At 43.9% G+C, this 20,303-nt stretch overlaps 1 protein-coding gene across 1 annotated transcript in view; it reads left to right on the forward strand.

Annotated features, from left to right (window-relative positions):
- GSDME (gasdermin E) overlaps window positions 1-20,303 on the forward strand; it is an 82,253-nt gene that overhangs the window by 6,236 nt on the left and 55,714 nt on the right. The window contains exon 2 of the mRNA XM_075827274.1: window positions 10,777-11,011. Coding sequence (XP_075683389.1) covers window positions 10,795-11,011 — 217 coding nt within the window. The 5' untranslated portion in view covers window positions 10,777-10,794. The remainder of the gene's footprint in view (window positions 1-10,776; window positions 11,012-20,303) is intronic.

The raw sequence follows: 20,303 nt of genomic DNA on the forward strand, positions 1-20,303 counted from the left end.
CCATGTGACTGCTGCAGCCAATCACAGGCTGTAGCGGTTACATGAGATGAAACGTCTTTTCAGGTGGCCGGGCTGACTATGGGTAAGTCTAAACTTTTTTTTTTTTTAACCTGTTTTCCGTAATGGACATTCCACCCAAAAAACTGTACCACAGTTACCCCCTAGGCCGGGTTCCCAAAGGTTGGATACGCTGCGTAAAAATCACGCAGCGTGTCAGACCTTGAACTCGCAGTACATTCCGTTTCAAAATTCGCACCACATTTCGGAACACTCCTACTTACCTAGGCTGTTGTTATGCCAACGCGTTACTCCTATGCAGTCCGGTCCTGCCTCCCTGGATGATGCTGCAGCCCATGTAACCACTTCAGCCTGTGATTGGCTGCAGCGGTGGTCACATGGGATGTAACGTCATCCCAGGAGGCGGCCCTCTGACATCATACAGGCCGGCCTCCTGGGATTGACTGCTGCAGCCAATCACAGGCTGCAGCAGTCACATGGGATGCAACGTCCTGACTGGACAAAGAAGCACAAACTTCTGGGTAAGTATGGATTTTTTATGCCGCAAAAGTCGCAACACTTGGCTTTATGTTGCAGGATTTGCATCCCCATTGAATTCAATGGGTAAAACCCGCAACGTAAAATAAACTAAAACGCAGCATAAATTAACATGCTGCTGATTTAAATTCCGCACCGCAGGTCAATTTATTAACGTTTTTGCTGCGTTTTTTTCCCGCAACGTGGGCATGAGATTTTCTAAATCTCGTCCACTTCGCTGCTACTGTAAATGCTGCGGAAATTTCGCACCGCTTACTCTATGTGGGAAGTGGTAAATTATAGTACAAATTATAGACTCACACCCATGTTTAGTATGGCATAAGGAAAGACGTGGCTTGAAACTACAAAACTACACTACCTAACAATGATGTCTTAAGTTGCCTTATTTCTTGTTGTCAACATGTATAGAATATATGTACAGTATCTTTTCCAGTACATCCCTCATGACAGCACTACAGGAGGTTGCCCTATTGACCTCTGTAGGGACAGGAAGACAGAGAGGTTAAAAGGCCCCTCCCACCACCCACTTGCCAGTGTTCTTCCTGTCCCCACAGGGTCAGGAGCAGAGAGCGTCGCTCTTGTGTTAGTGCAGGAAAGAAACTCGTTTTGGGGCAAGATCGGGGGGTCCGTGCACTCCCCCTTCTCTTCCCCATAAAGCCCAGGCTAACACCCCTCAAGCGAGGGGTCCCTTAGCTCCCTCCCTGAGACACCTACCTAAGGAATCCTAGGCAGGGTTCTGGTAGTGTGTGGGGGCTGGAGTTTCCCAAACGGGCTTCGGCCGGGCCGCGGACCAGGCGGGGACCGGCAGCTCCATAAACATGGACGCACCGGCAGGGATCCTCGCTGCACCGCATAGCAGGCCTCAGTCGCCGGCTATGGCGGCTGCACTCCAGGAACACGCTGGACGAATAGCCGACCGGAAATGACGTCGGGCTACTTCCGGTCCGCGGCCATCTTGGAAGGCGGGAAATTCAAAACGCCCGCATTTAAAGGGACACGCACAGGTATGTAGTTAGAGCTGATAACTCTAACTTGGATTATTTTTTTGTGGATTGCATATTGCATTGCCTGTTACCTGTCGCGGTATGGAACTTCCTCGTCCTGATGGAACTCCAGATATGTCCCAGGGTCACGTGAGTCTCACCCTTGGGGAAGGGTATGACCCCTCATGTATGTACACCATACTTTACCTACCTTCTGTTTTCTCTAGGAAAAAGATTCCTCTCAGAGACAAACTGATAAAAAGAAGGTTAAAAAATGTGCGACTTGTGCAAAAAAATTGCCAGAGTCCCATAGGAAACAATTGTGTCAAGATTGTATTGCAAAAATACTAAAGGAGGAACAACCAACGTTCATGTCTGAACTTAGGACTATGATTCGTGAAGAAGTGGGTCAGTCAGTAGCCTCCCTTGCCCCTCCGCAAGAAAGTCCCTCACACCCCCGGGCAAAAAGACCACGGATTGAAGTGGATCAAAAATATTGTCCTCCTTCTCAGGGGTCTGACTCTGAGCAGGAGTGTTATTACCTATCGGAGGATGAGTTAGAAGAAAGAGAGGAACTCTTGCCTTCAACTTCTTCCACTCAAGAGAAAAAAAATTTCTTCTCTTCCGAGATGTCGGATACCTTAATTCAAGCAATACGGGAAACTATGGATATTCCCGAAGAAGACCAACCACATACCATCCAGGATGAGATGTTTGGAGGTCTAACGGGAAAGAAAACAAGGGTTTTTCCGGTAAACGAAAATCTCAAAAGAATGGTGACAACTGAATGGGAAGATTCAGAAAAAAGGCTCTTCATTTCAAGAGATTTTAAAACAGACTTCTCTTTGATCCAGAGGACACTAAGCCTTGGGATGAGATCCCAAAAGTAGATGTCCCAGTAGCCAGGGTTGCTAAAAAAAACGCAATCCCATTTGAAGATTCCTCTCAGTTGAGGGACGCCATGGACCGAAAGGCAGACGGACTACTGAAAAGAGCGTGGGAATCTTCCTCTGCCTTGATCTCAACTAATATCGCGGCCACATCAGTAGCAAGAGCAATGTTTATATGGCTAAACCAGCTAGAGACCCATTTGATGATGAAGACATCACCACAAGATCTATTAGAATCTCTACCTTTACTAAAAATGGCAACCGGATTCTTGGTAGACGCTTCAGCGGAATCTATTAGATTTGCTGCCAGGAATGGGGCTCTCTCAAATGCTGCTAGAAGAGCATTATGGCTCAAAATGTGGTCAGGAGATACGAAGTCCAAGAACAAGTTGTGTTCTATCCCATTTACAGGGTCTCTGATGTTCGGTCCTCTCCTCGATAACATGCTGGAGAGTGCAACAGATAGAAAAAAGGGGGTTCCTCAAGAGAAACCAAAAAAAAACCCCTCAGTTTGGAAGATTTCGCCAACAGAGGGATCCTACCTCACAGAACTACAGCGGGAAAGGGAAGTCCGGTCGCTGGAGTTACCCCAAAGGGAAAAGGGGTAGAGGATATCTCCTTAACCCAAATAATTCATTCCAGCCCTCAAAGCAATGACGCCAAGAGCGTGGGGGGAAGACTCCTACAATTTTATCCCAAATGGTCGAGAATAACCCAGAACCCCTGGGTTCTAAAGATCATAGAAGAAGGATACAAAATAGAATTTTCCTCCATTCCTCCAGAGAAATTCCTAATAACCCAGTACCAAGCAAAAGATCTTCATCAGATCCTTATCCAGGACGTCCAGAAACTACTCAGATTGAGAGCCATTTCTCCAGTTCCCCACAACGAAATATGCAAAGGCCACTATTCAAAAATCTTCTTGGTCAAAAAACCAAACGGTTCCTACAGGACAATAATCAACCTGAAGGTCCTAAACAAATGGGTGAAATATCGAAAATTCAAGATGGAGTCTATCAGATCGACTATTCCTCTAATAAGGGAAGAGGCATCAATGTGTACGATCGATTTAAAGGATGCGTATTATCACGTTCCTATCCACCCCGCGTACCAGAGATTCCTCAGATTCGCAATTCAGGACGGTCCTTCCATTCTCCACTTCCAGTTTGTCTGCCTCCCCTTCGGCCTTTCCTCCGCCCCCAGAATTTTTACGAAAATTATGGCAGAGATCATGGCATTCATAAGAAGTCAAGGTATAGTAATTATCCCATATCTAGACGACTTCTTGTTGACAGCAGATACTCCGGCTATCTTAGTCAGTCATCGGTCACAGGTTCTTTCCCTACTACAGGAATTGGGATGGATAATCAACTTTCAGAAGTCGAGTCTTCCTCCCCAGAAACAGAAGGTCTTCGTAGGAGTACTGCTAGACTCCTCCCGTCAACATTCCTTCCTCCCAAGAGAGAAACAAATACTCCTACTGGCAGAAGTAAGGAAATTTTGGGGGAAAGACGCCTGTTCCATAAGGGAATGTATGGGGATGTTGGGAATGATGACGTCTTGCATCCAATCTATTCCATGGAGCCAATTTCACTCCAGACCCTTACAGAATCTGATCTTGTCCCAGTGGGATCGAAAACAAAACTCCCTGAATGTAAAAATTCAAATTTCCGAGACTGTGAAATCATCCCCCCTGTGGTGGCTCTGCACAAACAACATAGACAAGGGAGTCCCCTGGAGAACGTCTCCTTATGTAGTGATTACCACAGATGCCAGCAAACACGGCTGGGGGTCAGTAATCCAAGACCAACACTTTCAGGGCACATGGACTGTTCAAATGAAGATGATGTCCTCAAACTTCAAAGAACTAAGAGCCCTATTGGAGACACTTATAAGAGCTTCACCCACCATAAAAGGGAAGCATATAAGAATTTTATCGGACAACACGACAGCAGTGTCCTTTCTTCACCATCAAGGGGGAACAAGACACACTCTTCTTCAGGCCCTCTCTGCACAAATTTTCAGTTGGGCAGAAGAAAACGTCCTATCAGTCACGGCAGTCCACCTAAAAGGCTCAGAGAACCTATCAGCAGATTTCCTGAGTCGGGAAAAAGTAGACCCTGGAGAATGGTCCCTAAACAGGGAAGTCTTTCTGTCCCTAACCCGAAATTGGGGTTATCCACAAATAGACCTGTTTGCCACGAGGAAAAACACTCAAGTAGAGACATTCTTCTCCCTAAATCTCAGAGACAACCCATTGAGAGTAGATGCATTGTCCCAACCCTGGGACATGGATCTGGCCTATGCCTTTCCTCCATTTCCTCTAATACCAATGGTATTAAGAAAAATCCAGGAAGATTTGACAAAGCTCATCATTATTCTTCCCTATTGGCCAAAAAGAAGTTGGTTTCCAATCGTACAATACCTAGCATTGGAAGACCCTATCATGCTCCCAGTCAAGGAGAATCTTCTCTCCCAGGTTCCCTTATTCTTCCAGGGAATAGAAACTCTGAAATTGTCAGCCTGGATCCTGAAAGGCAGATCTTGAGGAACCACGGTCTGTCAGATGAGGTAATTTCAACTATCTTGTTAAGTCATAAAGAAGTTACCTCTAAAATCTATCAAAAGATTTGGAAGAAATTCTGTTCCTGGCATGGAAACCCAGGACCAGACCCCTTTTTTCCCAACATTGCAAAAATCCTAGATTTTTTTCGGGATTCAAAAAAGGACTTAGCCCTAGTACCTTAAAAGTACAGATTTCAGCCTTAGGTAATTTTTTTAACACTCCTCTGGCTGAACATCGGTGGATCAGAAGATTCACCCAAGCGGTCTCTAAACTGAAACCTTCCCTAAAGAAATCCATTCCTACCTGGGATTTGAATGTGGTGTTAACGACTCTTTGTGAGCCCCCCTTTGAGCCGCTCAACAAAATTTGTATGCATTTTTTAACTCTAAAAGCTGCATTCTTAGTCGCTATTACTTCAGCAAGAAGGATTGGAGAAATCCAATCTCTGTCAATCATAGAACCGTACCTAAAAGTACAAGAGGATAAGATCATTCTAAAGCTGGATCCCTCCTTTATTCCAAAGGTATCTACTGCTTTCCATAGAGAACAAGAAATAATTCTACCTTCCTTTTATCCAGATCCAAAAAACCATCAAGAAGAAAAATTCCATTGCCTGGATGTCAGGCGAACAATTCTTCAGTATCTGGATAGAACCTCCTCCTGGAGACGAGATAAAAATCTATTTGTCCTGTTTGGGGGAAAGAAAAGAGGAAAGAGAGCCTCAAAAGGCTCTCTAGCGAGATGGGTAAAAACCACCATACAAGAAGCCTACAAGTCCCAAGGACTATCTGCCCCACAAGGCATCACAGCCCATTCAACAAGGGCAGTCTCGGCATCCTGGGCAGAAAGAAGAGAAGCCTCTATGGACCAAATCTGCAGAGCTGCCACTTGGTCAAGCCATCATACGTTTTGCAAACATTATAGGCTCGATGTTCTGTCCGATACGGATTTAAGTTTTGGACGGAAAGTCCTTCAATCCGTAGTCCCGCCCTGAGCATTATAATCTGGTATTGCTCCTGTAGTGCTGTCATGAGGGATGTACTGGAAAATAGCAATTAGACCTACTGGTAATTGTATTTCCAGGAATCCATCATGACAGCACCATTACATCCCTCCCTGATTGAATTCTGATTTGTGCAATGAACATGTCAGTTATTATCCCTAGAAATAAAATAGGGTTGCATCCATCCTGGTGTAGTAATTGAAAAACACTGGCAAGTGGGTGGTGGGAGGGGCCTTTTAACCTCTCTGTCTTCCTGTCCCTACAGAGGTCAATAGGGCAACCTCCTGTAGTGCTGTCATGATGGATTCCTGGAAATACAATTACCGGTAAGTCTAATTGCTATTATAAAGCAAGGAGTGTTCATTTGTGCAATGAGATAGGTCTTCACTGCTTAATTATATGATTGTAAGATTAGCATGATATGTCTCGGTGCCCGCACACGCTATAGCCGTGCTGCGGTAGTTGCACGGCCGAGAAACGGGCAGCAAAATCGCACGTGGTTTTGCGATGCGGTTTGTGGCAGCACGTCTTGTTCAAGTGAAGCTTATGGCTTCAATTTGCTTCATGTGCTACAGGCCGCGCAGCCCAAAACCGCCTTTCAAAAGAGTGTGCAGATGCTGCTGCGGTTTTCGTCCGCTTGGCAACCACCGCTGCACAGCCACAGCGTGTACGGGCACCCTGAGGAATCCATTTAAAGAGCATTTTAGAGAAACAGTTCAGTCATAACATTGAAGTGGATAAGGTAGGTAAGCGCATCATATTACAGGGACAGGGACAGGTCCGTCCTCCTATTAACTAAAAGATAGAAACTTTATGGCCAAGTATAATAATCGCTGAAACGGCAATTAGCATATTGGAAAATAAGACAACACATATACATACATCACATATACATGTTTAAGAACCTTACTACAGTAGGATAAAAACTCTCCTAAAACCTGCGTGTATGTGCCCTAATCAAACAATATCTCCTTTCTGATGACATTAACTCAAAAAAGTTGGAGGTTGATGTGATCTGCCCTCTACAATTCTGGTAGTCCTACTAATTCATCGTTGCTCATAATTAGTACACAACTCCAACACGTTAATAGATCTAGCAGCCTTAGCCATCCTGCACAACATTCTCTTTTCTTTGACAGTCCCCGACCTGAACCATACTGTAATCCTGTAGGTCAAAATAGTTTCAATAGCAGTCTGATAAAATCTCTGTAAAACTTCTACACTAAAACCACATCTTTTTAAATAAATTCACTGTTGGGTCCTGTTACATATTTTGTTGCAGGCCAGGTCAGATCATATAAGATGGTCATTCCTAAGAGTCACTGTGATTACAACAAATTTTCCATAAGTAGTACAAGCGAAGATAAGACACTTTGCAGTGTATCTTATTACAGAAGAAGGCTTCTTTCTCCACTTATCACTCTTCCCTCTATCATGCTTCCTACACAGATCATTCACTATTAGTTTATCGCTAAAGTCTAGAGAGACAGAGAGAGAGCTGCCTACAGTAGTCTATAGAGAGGTGAGGAGAGAAGGGGAGAGAGACAGAGGCAGAGGAGAAAACTGTTGATAAATGCAGGATACAGGTCATATGATGATCAGGAATAGTGTTATTCGTCATGTACATACACGGCGGGTGATTCTGAAAAGTCACCTGAAACGACAGGTACGCTGCTTTAGGCGATATTAACACGACAGTGAAAAAAAATGTCCATTAAAAACTGATCAACTGTCAGTTTTTCATGGCCATTTTGCATCAGTTTGTCTCCAACTTTTCATCCGTTTCCAGTCCGTCTGTCCGTTTTTAATGGCAGTTTGACATCCGTCATGGTCGTTAAAAAAACTGATGAATTTCATTGGTCAGGCTTTTTTTGTCCCAACCCCCTGAAAACACCCAAAGGAAGGTCACATGTTCACCTAGAAACTATTTACAGCCTCCCTGTATAGGATGCCACGCACCTCCATGTATAGGATGCCACGCACCTCCCTGTATAGGATGCCACGCACCTCCCTGTATAGGATGCCACGCACCTCCCTGTATAGGATGCCACGCACGTCCCTGTATAGGATGTCACGCACCTCCCTGTATGTGATGCCACGCACCTCCCTGTATGTGATGCCACGCACCTCCCTGTATGTGATGCCACGCACCTCCCTGTATGTGATGCCACGCACCTCCCTGTATGTGATGCCACGCACCTCCCTGTATGTGATGCCACGCACCTCCCTGTATGTGATGCCACGCACCTCCCTGTATGTGATGCCACGCACCTCCCTGTATATGATGCCACGCACCTCCCTGTATAAGATGCCACGCATCACCCTGTATATGATGCCACGCACCTCCCGTATATGATGCCACACAGCCCCAATGTAGATGCCACACACCTCCCTGTATATGCCACACAGCCCCGATGTGGATGCCACACAGCCCGACATGAATGCCCTACATACTCATCGATGCAGCTTCTCAGGTAAGGTCTCTCTTCTTCACTGGATCTGCAAAGGCGACGCGATGACACTCACCGTTGCAGCTCGTCTTCACGCGTCGTCCCTCGTCTGCGAAGGCGGCGCGATAACGTTATCGCGTCGCCTTTGCAGAACCCGTGAAGACGAGAGACCACACGGGAAGAGGTCGGCGCTGCATCAGTGAGTGTCATCGAGCCGCCGATAGCCAGCAAGGGAACTAGTAGTTCCCTTGCCAATCCCCATGTCACAGATCCGTTTTTAACGGTTGTTACATGTATTGACAGCCGTTAAAAACGGACCCATTGACTTCTATGGGGCTGTCAGGCCGTTAAAATGGCCAAAAATAGGACATGTCCTATTTTTTGACACCCATTATTCACGGGCCGTTAAATAAACAGCCGTGTGAATACACTCCTAGAACATCATTGTTCTGAAAATGGCCATGTGAAGGCCTTTAAATGAACGGCCGTCACACGGCCGTTTTTAACTGTTGTGTGAATAAGGCCTTAAGAGATCATATCCTGGCTGCCTGCAGCCACCATTAGAGGGAAGATGGGAGCTTACTGCATACTGTGTTATTATCGAGTTCAGTGTATAGCAATATAAAGGAAGAGATGGCATATTGCTAAGATATGCCATCACTTCCTAATCGGAGGGGGATCTGACTGCCGGGATCCCACTCGATCCCCTGAGGGAACAGGCCGCAACTCTAGTTATGCACTGCCTCTCCTTCTCTGATTTTTCCCTTCCCAGAGATGCTCCCAGCTATCTGCTGTGTCGGGAACTACAACAGAATCCTATTCGCTTGACATCTGTACCGTCATTTATGCGATCGGTGGGGTCTCAGATGTCAGACTCCCAGTCATCATAATGTTATGAAATATCCTAGTAATACGGCAGAACATTAGTATATGAGAATACCCCTTTTTAAATAAATATATGTCTGTGCTGGAGCTTTGTATCAGTAAAATAGAGCACTTACTGATATAAAGCTATTTTAAGAAATAAATCCGTGCAGAATTTTGAACTTTTTTAGATTAAAAAAATAAATAAGTTTGGACATATAATTTAAAGCTAAAGATACACAGCATTTTGGTAGCACTGCATTTATTTTGGTGGAGATGTGCTTCAAAAGTAGTTTATTGTCCAATGCATTAAAAAAACATTGTAGTATTTGAATGCCTAAGCTTTTATATAAATATTATTAGGCTATAATTATCAACATTTTGGAGGGCAGGTATAACTACACCAGACATCTTAAAGGTCTCTTACCTCCTGGGCTTCCTTGTCTGTTTGACATCTGACTCTCTCCTGAAAATATGGTTTGTAATAGGGCCTTAGGCCTCATGCACACGACCGTATTTTTTCCCACCCGTAAATACTGGCGTAAATACGGGTCCGGTGTCACACGTATTCCACCCGTTTTGCACCAGTATTTACGAATCCGTGCCCGTAAATATGGGTCCGGTGTCACCCGTATTCCACCCGTATTTACGGGCACGTTTTTGGCGGCAAAATAGCACTGCACTAATCGGCAGCCCCTTCTCTCTATCAGTGCAGGATAGAGAGAAGGGACAGCCTTTTCTGTAATAAAAGTTAAAGAAATTCATACTTACCCGGCCGTTGTCTTGGTGACGCGTCCCTCTCTTCACATCCAGCCCGACATCCCTGGATGTCGCGGCAGTCCATGTGACCGCTGCAGCCTGTGATTGACCTGTGATTGGCTGCAGCGGTCACATGGCCTGAAACGTCATCCAGGACGTCGGGCCGGATGTCGAGAGGGACGCGTCACCAAGGCAACGGGCGGGAGACCGGACTGGAGGAAGCAGGAAGTTCTCGGTAAGTATGAACGTCTTTTATTTTTATTTTTTACAGGTTTATACTGATCGGTAGTCACTGTCCAGGGTGCTGAAAGAGTTACTGCCGATCAGTTAACTCTTTCAGCTCCCTGGACAGTGACTATTTACTGACGTCGCTTAGCAACGCTGCCGTAATGACGGGTGCACACATGTAGCCACTCGTCATTACGAGAGCTCCATAGACTTCTATGGACTGTCCGTGCCGTTATTACGGCCTGAAATAGGACATGTTCTATCTTTTTCAACGGCACGGGCACCTTCCCGTGAGAAAACGGGAAGGCACCCGTCGCCAATAGAAGTCTATGAGCCCGTTATTACGGGTCGTAATTACGACCCGTAATAACGGGAGTTTTTACGGTCGTGTGCATGAGGCCTTAGCATGCTATTTTCCTAGTGTGTGTTTCTGGAAGTTTTACTGAATCCAATATATGTTTTTCTGTTTATATTTTAGGTCACTGCATTATCTGAAATGTTTGCAAAAGCTACTAAGAATTTCCTGAGAGACATTGATGATGGTGGTGAATTGATATCTGTCTCCAGTTTAAATGACTCAGATAAGGCCCAGCTTCTTAGTGTAGTAGCAAAGAAGAGGCGATTCTGGTGCTGGCAAAAGTCCAAGTACCACTTTTCATCATGTGCTTGTCTGTTGGGTGATGTATTGACTGAAGAAAAAGCTGTAAAACCAGGTATGGGTCATACAAGTCACTTAACATCAAAACCCTACATGGAATGTGAACTCTGTTCGTATCTGATGAAGTTACTACATGATAAAGTCACTGCTACAACCTTTGTACTGTCGTTACTGTAGTCATGTGCATATGACGCATTTTACAGTATTTAAATCCTACAGGTCAATTTTAATCTATTGTATATGATGTAGGACAGATCAGGATTGATAAAAATGTAGACTTTAGAGAAGTACAAATTGTGCTGCCAGATTCCAATCTTCTCATGGGCCTTTTCTTTTTCAACAAATTTTATTGAAAGTTTTTACACCAAGGTAAAGGGCATATTTCGAAAACACAAATAAATAATACTGAACAAAAAATAAATCTATACACTCAGCACATTATATTGCAATTATAAAGACAAAGTGTCGAACATTCGTGGTTGCAGTAACAGTAAATATGCAGGTTCGATATAATAAAAGAAACAGCATAAAGACAAGAGACGAAAAAGGAGGGAGTAGAAGGATTGGGAAGAGTATAGCGGAAAGCTGGGAAGGTAAGGGGGGGTTGTCGGCCAGAAATCTGCTATGAAAGAAGTCGTTTGACTTTAATAAGCAGTAATCATAGTGGCAGGCAGGTGAGGGTATGCGTAGCTAATCCAGGGTAGCCAGAGCGACTCAAATCCGGCAACTCTATCTAATAAGATACTTGTAAGTTTTTAGTTCACAAATATCTGGTCTATTCTGGTTTTGACCTCTGCAAAAGTTACTGTACGTTTTTTCCAGGAGTGGGCGATAGTTATTTTAGCAGCCAATAGGATATAAGAGAATAGTCGAAATTGTGCATTCGTGAGTTCTGGAGGTTTGTAATGGAGAAGAGCTATCCTAGCGTCCCTACGTATAAGTATGCCGAATAAACTTTGGGCGAGGCCAAACACCCTACTCCAGAATCGTATAAGCCTTGGGCAGGACCACCAGATGTGGAGCATGTCACCGGGAGTGTGGCAACCACGAAAGCATGAGTCGGGGTAGGTGGGAAAAGCGCGTGCAAGTCGGCTAGGAACCAGATACCACCGCATCATGACTTTATAGGCTGATTCTAAAATATTCATATTAATAGAGCAGTGCGACATTGTATTCCAGATACTGTGCCAATCTGCTGGTTCAAGCGTCACCCCCAGATCCCGGTGCCATCGATCCACATATGTGTGAGGAACAGGTGTGGGATTGTTAAGAAGCCACTTATATAATATTGATATGATCCCCTTAGTGTTAGGGCTAGTTTCGCAGATTCGCTCGAACTGAGAGAAGGAGTCAGAAGCAGTCTTATTATGAATAAGAGAAATAATCCAATTCTTGAGTTGTAAATATCGGAATACTTCGCCATTGGGAATCTGCCGAGAGGTCTGAAGCTCACAGAACGAGAGAATCCGAGAGTGAGTGGGCGCTAGAAGATGATGAACTCTGAGTATACCACTCGACCACCACCATTTAAAAGCAAGATAATTGTCCGCGCCTGGGGAGAACAGGGGGTTATGCCACAGCGAAAGGAGAGGAAGGTGCGGCGAGATCAATCTGCTAGAATATTTGACAGAGTCCCATACCGTTAAAATGTGCGTAAGTGTGGGGGAAAGATGAGGAGAGCGAAGGGAGGGGGGTACCCACGGTAATGATTGGATCGGGGTTGGCGACGTCTCCGGAATATCCAGGTATACCCATAAAGGCATATTTACAGAAACATGCAATTTAGTCATAGCTGCTTGGTAATATTTGGAAATATTCGGAACCCCCAAACCCCCATCGGGACTTTGATTGGCAGGGTTTGAAACAGGTAGAGGAGCTTTGGATTCTCATGGGCCTTTTATACCGGCTGAGACTTGTCTCGTTGATCGGCACTCGTTTGCTACTGTCACACGGAGCTATGGATGAGGAAGAGCGGTCGTTACTCCGATCGCTCGTCCACATACATTATTATCATGTCGGCAGCGCGTCTCCCTGTTTACTTTAATAATATTTTACTTTTTTAACCCCTTCCCGACATTTGACATATCCATACGCCAAAGTCGGGTAGGGGAAGTATGGAGCGGGCTCACGGAGTGAACCCTCTCCATACGATGCGGGTGTCGGCTGTTTGTTACAGCCGACACTTCAGAGTAACTAGCGGCATCGCGCTCGAGCGCGATCCCACTTGTTTAACTCGTTAACTGTTAACTGCTGCGGTCAGTAGCGACCGCAGCATTTAAATAATTGGAAAGAGGGGGGCGACCCCCTCTAACAGCTCATCCCGCCCCCCGAAACACAATCGCGGGGGGGGCGATGGTTGCTATGGCTGCCTGGGGGCTTAATGAAAGCACCCAGGTCCGCCATCTTTGTTCACCTACTAAGGGCTTAATAGATGCCGGTTAGAATCGCGATATACTTCGCTGGTTGAAGTCCCTTAGGGGGACTAATAAAAAAAGTAAAAATTAGTTTAAAAAAAATTATTTATTTTTTTGTGTAAAAAAAAATTAAATATTAAAATTCAAAAAAAACCCCTTTTTCCCATTTTCCCCCTAGAGCATAGTAAAAAAATAATAAACATAATTGGTATCGCCGCGTCCGTAAAAGTCTGAACTATTACAATATATCATTTAACCTGCACGGTGAACGCCGTAAAAAAAATACATTGTAAACGCCAGAATCTCTATTTTTTAGTCACCTCATCTCCCACAAAAAATTAAATAAAAAGTGATCAAACCGTCGCATGTACACCAAAACGGTATTAAAAACGACAGCTTATCCCGCAAAAAATAAGCCCTCATACCACTTAATCGACGGTAAAAGACAAAACTTATGCCCCTCGGAATTTGGCGACACAAAATAAATTTTCTTTTTTACACTTAGGTTTTTACTTGTAAAAGTAGTAAAATATAGAAAAAACTATATATATATATGGTATCGCCATAATCGTATTGACCCGCAGAATAAAGTTAACATGTTGTTTTAATTTCACAGTGAATTCAGTAAAAACGGCGCGCAAAAAACCATGGAGGAATCGCTGTTTTTTTTTCATTTTCTACCCCACAAATAATTTTTTTTGCCCGTTTCCTAGTACTTTATATGGCAAAATAAATGGTGCTACAAAAAACTTCAACTCGTCCCCCAAAAATCAAGCCCCATAGTACTATATAGACGGAAAAATAAAGACGTTATTGCGTCTGGAATGTGGGGAGGAAAAAATTAAAATCTGAAAAAGGGCTGTGGCGGAAAGGGGTTAAAACGATAGGATCAGCAGATGCCCTGTTTACACAGGGCAATTATTGGCAACGAGCGTTTATATTTATCACTGCATTCCTATCTCCGTTTTATCTCAATTCTTATCTCAATTATATTTATTCTGCTTTCAATTAATATAGCAGGGTAGGTGTTCTGGGTCCACAATTTTAGGGCCTGTGCACAATAAGTTTTTTGCAGACGTTTAATGTATAAAAAAAAGCTCCCGACGTATACATTAACCCCTTCCCGACCACCCACCGTCTTTTGACGTCAGGCGGTGCAGGTCCCCAGTCTACAGTGACGTGTTTTGGCGTCGCTGCAGATGAGGCTGATGAGCGCTCTTGTGAGCGCTCATCCACTAAGCAGGAGCTGTACCGAACAGCTCCTGATCTCAGAGCAGCCTCCTGAACACAGCTGGGGTTGGAAAACATTCCAACCCCAGCTGTTTAACCCTTTGCCACGGTCCGTGACCACGGCATGATCAAAGGGAATTCCCCTCGTTGATCGCATCACTTGGTCTCCGGTGATGCGATCAAAGACCGGGGAATCCCTCTGCAGTCAGCCCTGGGGACCTACAAAGGACCCCAGGGCTGTCTGTTCCGTTTGCCTGCTGTTCGGGCATACTATGTGCTGCCAGATCAGCAGCCTGTGTCATAGTGACACTGTAATGTATTAGCATACAGGAGTATGCTCCTACATACATTAGTATGCTAATACATTATTAGTAAAAATGGGATTAAAAAAATAAATATAGTCCCAAAAAAGTCATTATTTTGCATACAATATATTTTATTGCTCCCACATTACATAAAAACAAAAAACCTACACATATTAGGTATCTACACAACCGTAAAAACCTGAAGAATTAAAATTAATTTAATTGGTTATTTAGCGTGAAACGTGAACGGGATAAAAAATAAACAAGAAAAACAATGCCAAGAATAACTTTTTCCTATATTCACGGCGTAAAAAAATTTTTTTTACCCCCAAACTGCGGGGAAAAAAAATACTATTTCTCTCGCATAAAACAAGGCCTCATACAGCCACATCAACGAAAAAATAAAAAAATTTGTTGATCATTAAGGTCTTTTCAGGCCCGGTCATTAAGGGGTTAAAGGGTAACTAAACGTTCAACAAACTTCTGACGTGTCATAGTGACATGTCAGAAGTTTTGATTGGTGGGGGTCCGGGCACTGAGACCCCCACCAATCGCTAAATCGAAGCTGCAGAAGCGCTCGTGTGAGCGCTGAGCCGCTTTGTTTCTGTTCTGCTTTTTCTGGAAATCGATGTAGCGGTGTACGGGCTCAATAGAAAGTCTATGAGCTCGTACACCGCTACATCGGCTTTCCAGAAAAAGCTGAACAGAAACAAAGCGGCTCAGCGCTCACACGAGCGCTTCTGCAGCTTCGTTTTAGCGATTGGTGGGGGTCTCAGTGCTTGGCCCCCACCAATCAAAACTTCTGACATGTCAGAAGTTTGTTGAGCGTTTAATTACCCTTTAAACGTAGTCTGACACATACCTATCAGTGGCATCCGTCACCAATAGACTGTAATAGTATTCGTTTAACGGATACGTGATAAACTCTCATGACCCTGTTCATGATGTATCCGTTAAACGGGTACAATTATAGCCTATCTGTTAGGCACCTTAGTTTAACGGATACGTTTGGAAGCTCCAGTGCCGGAACTGTCCATATATAATGCTACCCTGTTCTCAGACTCTGGCTGCCTCTTCAGGCAATGTCAGTTCTGTGGCATCTTCTGGTATCCACACTGAGAACCCCCCACCAGCCCTAGCTCACCTTCACGGACTTTGGCTGCTGTCAAAGTGTTGCCATGGTGGGGGAAGGTATAGGATAGGGCTGCCTTGCGGGTGGGGCTGGGATGGGTTCTCTCTGAATTTCTAATTGTAACTTTTGTGCTACACACAGGAATAGTTTGAGTTGCATGCAACACAGTGGACTCCTGTGGACTGTCACTGTTGATCTATGTCCAATTATTTATGTAACTCGCTGTATTTAGCAGAAAGTTTGCCAAAAGCCTCCAACATTTTCTATTCTATCCGTGTTTAACCCATTAGTGACCGCCAATACGCCTTTTAACGGCGGCCACTAACGGGCTTTATTCTGATGCATATGCCTTTTTACGGCACTGCATCAGGATAAGTAAACAAAGCAGGGAGCCGTCAACTCTCCCTTCTCTCAGCTGCCAGAGGTAGCTGAGGGCTGGGGGCACCCCTGCTTGAACGTGTGAGATCGATATAAGATCTCACCCGTTGAACCCCTCCGATGCGGTGCACAATAGCGTGCACCGCATCTGAGTGGTTTTGGAGAGAGGGAGGGAGCTCCCTCTCATCCCACCAACACCTGCCTGGAGCGAATGCCTGCTAGGTCATGCCGGAGGCATGACCTAGCAGATGCCTGTCCGTTTTAAACGGACAGGCAGTAATACACTGCAATACAAAAGTATTGCAGTGTATTATAATAGCGATCGGAGAATCGCATATTAAAGTCCCCTAGTGGGACTAGTAAAAAAGTAAAAAAAAAAGTAAAAAAAAATGTAATAAAAAACTATGGAAAAATTGCTGTTTTCTGTGAATCCTGACTTTAAAAAAAATGTGATAAAAAGTGATCAAAAAGTCGCATCTACTCCAAAAGGGTACCAATAAAAACTACACGTCTTCCCGCAAAAAAAAAGCCCTCATACAACCGCATCGGCAAAAAAATTAAAACGTTACGGCTCTTCAAATATGGAGACACAAAAACAAATGTTTATTAGTAGTAAAACATACAAAATCTATACAAATTTGGTATCGTTGCAATCGTAACAACCCGCTGAATAAAGTTAGAACAATTGGAGAAACAGAAGCCATGACGCCACAGTTAGTTAGAAAATAATTGCAAAATTTTATTAGGACATACAATATAAAATGACATGATATAAAATTTTAAAGAGATCTAAGAAATCAGTATTGTTGCATCAAATTATTTAAATCCAGGAAAACTTGCATAGAAGAATTCTTAATAATTATATATACCTCACAGAGACCAAAGTTAGGTGTCTAGATAATATCAGATGAGCATACATGCATCCTAGTTTGTGAAATAACAGGTTCTATTAGGGGAGACAGAGGGTTTATACAAAACCATGTACTCCTAAGTGGCCAGAGTTAAAGGATTGCATGATTTATGCCAATTATAAATGAGTCAAGGTAAGTACAAGTAGAAAGAAAGAAAGATCTAACATCTATAGTAATCATTCAACAGAAAAATATCCGTTACGTGTTAACCGGTATGTATCCAAGCTTACCAGTAGGGATGAATGGTCTTGTAGCCCCACACTGCGGCTTGATGTAGTAGCGCCCCGACGCGCGTTTCGCTCATATAGCTTCCTCAGGGGGTGAATAAAGTTATTGTGTTATTTATATCACACGGTAAACGGCGTAGATTTAAGACGCGAAAAAGAGTGGCGAAATTTCAGGTTTTTTTCTATTCCCCCCCAAAAAAAAGTTAATAAAAGTTCATCAATAAATAATATGTCCCCCAAAATGGTGCTATTAAAAAATACAACTTGTCCCGCAAAAAACAAGACCTTATACAGCTATGTCGATGCAGCTATGTCGGATTTACGGGAACAGTGTAGCTCAGCAAGCTACGTTGTTTCCTTCTTCATGGTCGGGAATCACATGCGTCAGCCGGAGAGCAGAGAGTTAGAACGTGGCTTAGGGGGCCCCGTTCTAGAGATAGGAGTGGGTCACAGAGGTGGGACCGGCATGCCATAATTGTCACTGATGGGAACACCCCTCAACTACCCGGCCTGAAAATTCCTTAAAGGCTATGTACAACTTTTGAAGACGATTTAATAAAAATAAAAAAACAACACAGTGAGAGTGTTTTGAGCAACTTTGTAATGTATTTTTATTGAAAATTATTTTAACTTTTTCAGATACAGCTGCTATGTATCCTGGATACATAGCAGCTGAATCCTGCTCTGAAACTTGTTTCCGTCAGGTCAGTGGGACTGACAGGTTCTGTGACAGCAAGTCCTGCGTGTCGGACACGCAGGATCCAGCTGTTATCGATCACGTCTAAGTTCATAACTTAGATGTGATCGATAACAGGTAGGACCTGCTGTTACTGAACCCATCAGTCTCGCTGACCTGACGGATTCAGGCTTCAGCGCACGATTTAGCTGCTATGTATCCAGGATTCATAGCAGCTGCATAATTTTTTTGTTTTTTTTAAATCAGTTCAAGTTTATTGACAAAAAACTATAATAACATAGTCCAGTTAACATAGCAAATACTGTTAGATCTACATCACATCACGGACAAATCATGTATTTAAACAAAACACTGAACAACTCTTCATCCAATTGTTGTCAGATCTGTCCTTCCGATAACTCTTCCCTCCGTAGTTGTACAGTGTACTTCTCGGTCCCTCTAATCACTCGTGTTAAATGTCAGGCAATATACATCTATTTACCGTCACATCCCCATGCTGTGTAATTTTTTATAAAAATACATTACCAGGTTGCTCAAAACACTCTTATACACGGTTTTATTTTTATTTTTTTAAATTGTCTTCAAAGGTGTACATAGCCTATAATGATCAGCTACATTTTTTCATTTTTTGCCTCTCTGCCATTAAGCAGCCATAACTTTTTTTCATTGACATGGCTATAGGAGGCCTCTTTTATGTGGGAGAAATGGTATTTTATTTTGCATGGTTCAGGGGTAGAAAATAATTTACTATGGAAGTTACAGTATATGATTTGTTTTGGCGGTGTGACTATAGGGAAAAACGATTTTCAGCATTTTTTTTGTACTTTAACGTTTCACGCTACATAACCTGTTAAATTAATTCTTCATTAATCTGTGTATTTTTTTATTTTTTTTTAAATGTAATGTATGGGCAATAAAATTTATTTTATGCTAAACAATTAGTTTTTGGGACCTTTTGTTTTTGTTTTTTCTTTGTTACATTTTTTTTTTTAAACCCACGAAGGGAAACTTTTTAAAAACGTTCTTTTTTTTTACTTATGCTGTATTAGCATGCTCCTGTATGCTAATTCATTTTACTGTGTAACGTCCAATGGGGTTGTGGATCCACTGGGCTTCTCCGACGTAACGATGTAGCTGCTAGCTAGACAGATGTAGGACAGTCACAGATAGATGGTACCTTGGTGGCAGCTGGACATAGTCAAATAGCGGATACAAGCTGGTGCCAGATTACTGGAAGCAGGCTGGTGCCGGATTACTGGAAGCAGGCTGGTGCCGGATTACTGGAAGCAGGCTGGTGCCGGATTACTGGAAGCGCCCACAGGATACAGGGTACAGGATACCGACTGGTCACGGACACAGAATTCAGGATACCGACTGGTCACGGGCACAGAATTCAGGATACCGACTGGTCACGAACACAGAATGCAGGATATCGACTGGTCATGGACACAGGATGCAGGATACTGACTTGTCACGGACACAGCACTCAGTATACAGGATACCAGCTGGTCACGGACGCAGGATACAGGACTGGTCACGGATACAGGATTCGTCAGCGGCCGTCAATGGTACATACTATGTCGCTATGACACAGGCTGCTGCTAGGGCAGCACATAGCAGCAGGCGAACTGACCAGACAGCCCTGGCGTCCTTTCTACATCCTCCCGGGGCTGACTGCAAAGGGTTCCCCCAGTCTCGGATCGTGTCACCGGGTTTCCGGTGACTCGATCGAAGAGGTGAGTCCTGTTTGATTATGCTACGTTCAAGGACTGCAACGATCAAAGGGTTAATCAGCTGGGTTCTATGTTTTTTCTGATCCCAGGAGCTGTTAGTTACCGCTCCTGCTTAGAGCATGAGTGCTCAATGGAGCGCTCAGAAGCCTTTTCTACAGCAACGCCAAAAGACATCGCTGTAGACTAAGAACCTGCACCACCTGCCGTCAAAAGAGAGTGAGCAGTCTCTAAGGGGTTAAAGGGGTTGTCATAGAGGGAGGTTTCTGCTATGGCTGACGCCGCCCATCCATGTAGATAGCCATCCATTGGAAAGGCACTTT

The sequence above is a fragment of the Rhinoderma darwinii genome, chromosome 5, assembly GCF_050947455.1.
Source record: "Rhinoderma darwinii isolate aRhiDar2 chromosome 5, aRhiDar2.hap1, whole genome shotgun sequence".
NCBI lineage: Eukaryota > Metazoa > Chordata > Amphibia > Anura > Rhinodermatidae > Rhinoderma > Rhinoderma darwinii.